The 1,793-nt window shown below is 38.1% G+C and overlaps 1 protein-coding gene across 1 annotated transcript; it reads left to right on the forward strand.

The window, feature by feature from the left end:
* Positions 1–87: 87 nt before the first annotated feature.
* Positions 88–1,650, forward strand: LOC107736576 (di-N-acetylchitobiase; the record flags this gene model as incomplete). Its single annotated transcript, XM_016547958.1, has 5 exons — positions 88–120; positions 207–345; positions 771–979; positions 1,063–1,234; positions 1,553–1,650. Coding segments are annotated over exons 1-5 (651 nt in total), but the record flags the coding sequence as incomplete, so codon positions are not given.
* Between the last annotated feature and the right edge of the window lie 143 nt (positions 1,651–1,793).

Genomic DNA, 1,793 nt, shown 5'->3' on the forward strand with positions numbered 1-1,793 from the left:
TTTTTTCTGTGTTCACATTCCAAGTGCCATAAAAGTCACCAAGTTGTGATTTTTAAAAATTCAAAACGTAAACTTCTCCGGTCAGAAATGACCGAAGACCGCAGAAGGGTCTATCGCATTGTATCATGCAATAAAGACATTAAAAATTATTATCTTTATACTGAGATAAAGCTGCTAAACACATGTAATTACTGCATCTTTTCCAGGTTTTTGTATTTGATGTTGGGAAAAAGACTTGGAAGTTTTATGACTGGACCAAAGTGACAACGGTTGCAGCTTTTGGAGAATATGATGCTGAGCTCATGTGTTACGCTCACTCTAAAGGAGCTCGTGTGGTCCTGAAAGGTAGGGTTCGACTGAACATATAGCAAACTTTTCACTTTTTTATAAGCATGATGTAGCCTATATTTCAAATCAAACAAGATTTTTACATTTTCTCAACAACCTGTGTGGCGCTTCCCCTTGCAAAATCCACCACCATGATGCTAGAATATTGTGGGTTATTGCCAGGGCATTTCTATTTAGTTTCTTAGGGTGTTTCTAGGGTGTTCTGTCTCTCCTTCAATGTAATAATAATAATAATGTCCCACCTATTTTCAACAAGCTGGCAATTGTATGTGGCAAAATCTAAAACTTAAGATTAGGGTTTCTTCAGATCACCAAGTATGAACAGTAGTAATAGTGACTATCAGTGTCAGTGATCAAATTGACATTGTTTTAGTCAGTCACACTGTTGTGTGTGATGGTGATGGATACAATGTTTTTCACAGGAGATGTGCCACTCTCATATATTGTGGATCCAGTAAATAGGACAGCTTGGATTCAGGAAAAAGTCCAGTTGGCAAAGAGTCGGTTCATGGATGGGATAAACATCGACGTTGAGCAGGCAGTGGAGACCGGATCCCCTGAATACTATGCTTTGACAGCCCTTGTCAAGGAAACCACTGAAAGTTTCCACACAGAGATCCCAGGCTCTCAGGTAAAACGGCATATCACTGGAAACTGTGTGGTATAGCTACTTTAAAAGCCCTTGACGTACTGTCTTCTTATCTTGAATCACAGGTATCATTTGATGTGGCTTGGTCGCCCAAATGCATTGATAAGCGTTGCTATGACTACCTTGCCATTGCAGATTCATGCGATCTCTTGTTTGTTATGTCCTATGATGAGCAAAGCCAGATCTGGGGTGATTGTATTGCCATGGCAAATGCCCCGTTCAATCAGACATTGACAGGTAAGTGATTTCTTGAAAAAATAAAATAAAAACTTAAGAGCTTTTGTTATTGAACCCTGCTTTTGTACGGGTGTTCTACATAGTTTGTCCTTTGCCACAAATGTCAAATCTGACATGTCTTCCTTGATGACATTTCCAAAATATCCCTTCCCTGTATGCCGTCATCACCGCATATTTATATAACTTTTGAACCCCACTCTTTGGATTATGTTAACTGAACAACAGTTGGTTAGACCATAACATTATTAATAATGCCTGTTTTCATGTTACAAACCATTGTATAATAATGCACACCTAAGGTTTAGACATGTTTTTCAGCCTATGATCAATACATCAGCATGAACATAGAGCCAAAGAAACTTGTGATGGGTGTTCCATGGTATGGTTATGACTACAGCTGCCTTAATTTCACAAAGGTAAACCATTTATTTTCAGTATTTTCAGTACTTAATTTAAAATGACATGCAGCACTAGAGTTGTCTGATATGGAAGAAAATCTGATATGCAGTGCAATAAACTAATTAAAGGGGTCATATGATGCGATTTCAAGTTTTCCTTT

Source organism: Sinocyclocheilus rhinocerous, unplaced genomic scaffold, assembly GCF_001515625.1.
Source record: "Sinocyclocheilus rhinocerous isolate Xijiao unplaced genomic scaffold, SAMN03320098_v1.1 C36791470, whole genome shotgun sequence".
NCBI lineage: Eukaryota > Metazoa > Chordata > Actinopteri > Cypriniformes > Cyprinidae > Sinocyclocheilus > Sinocyclocheilus rhinocerous.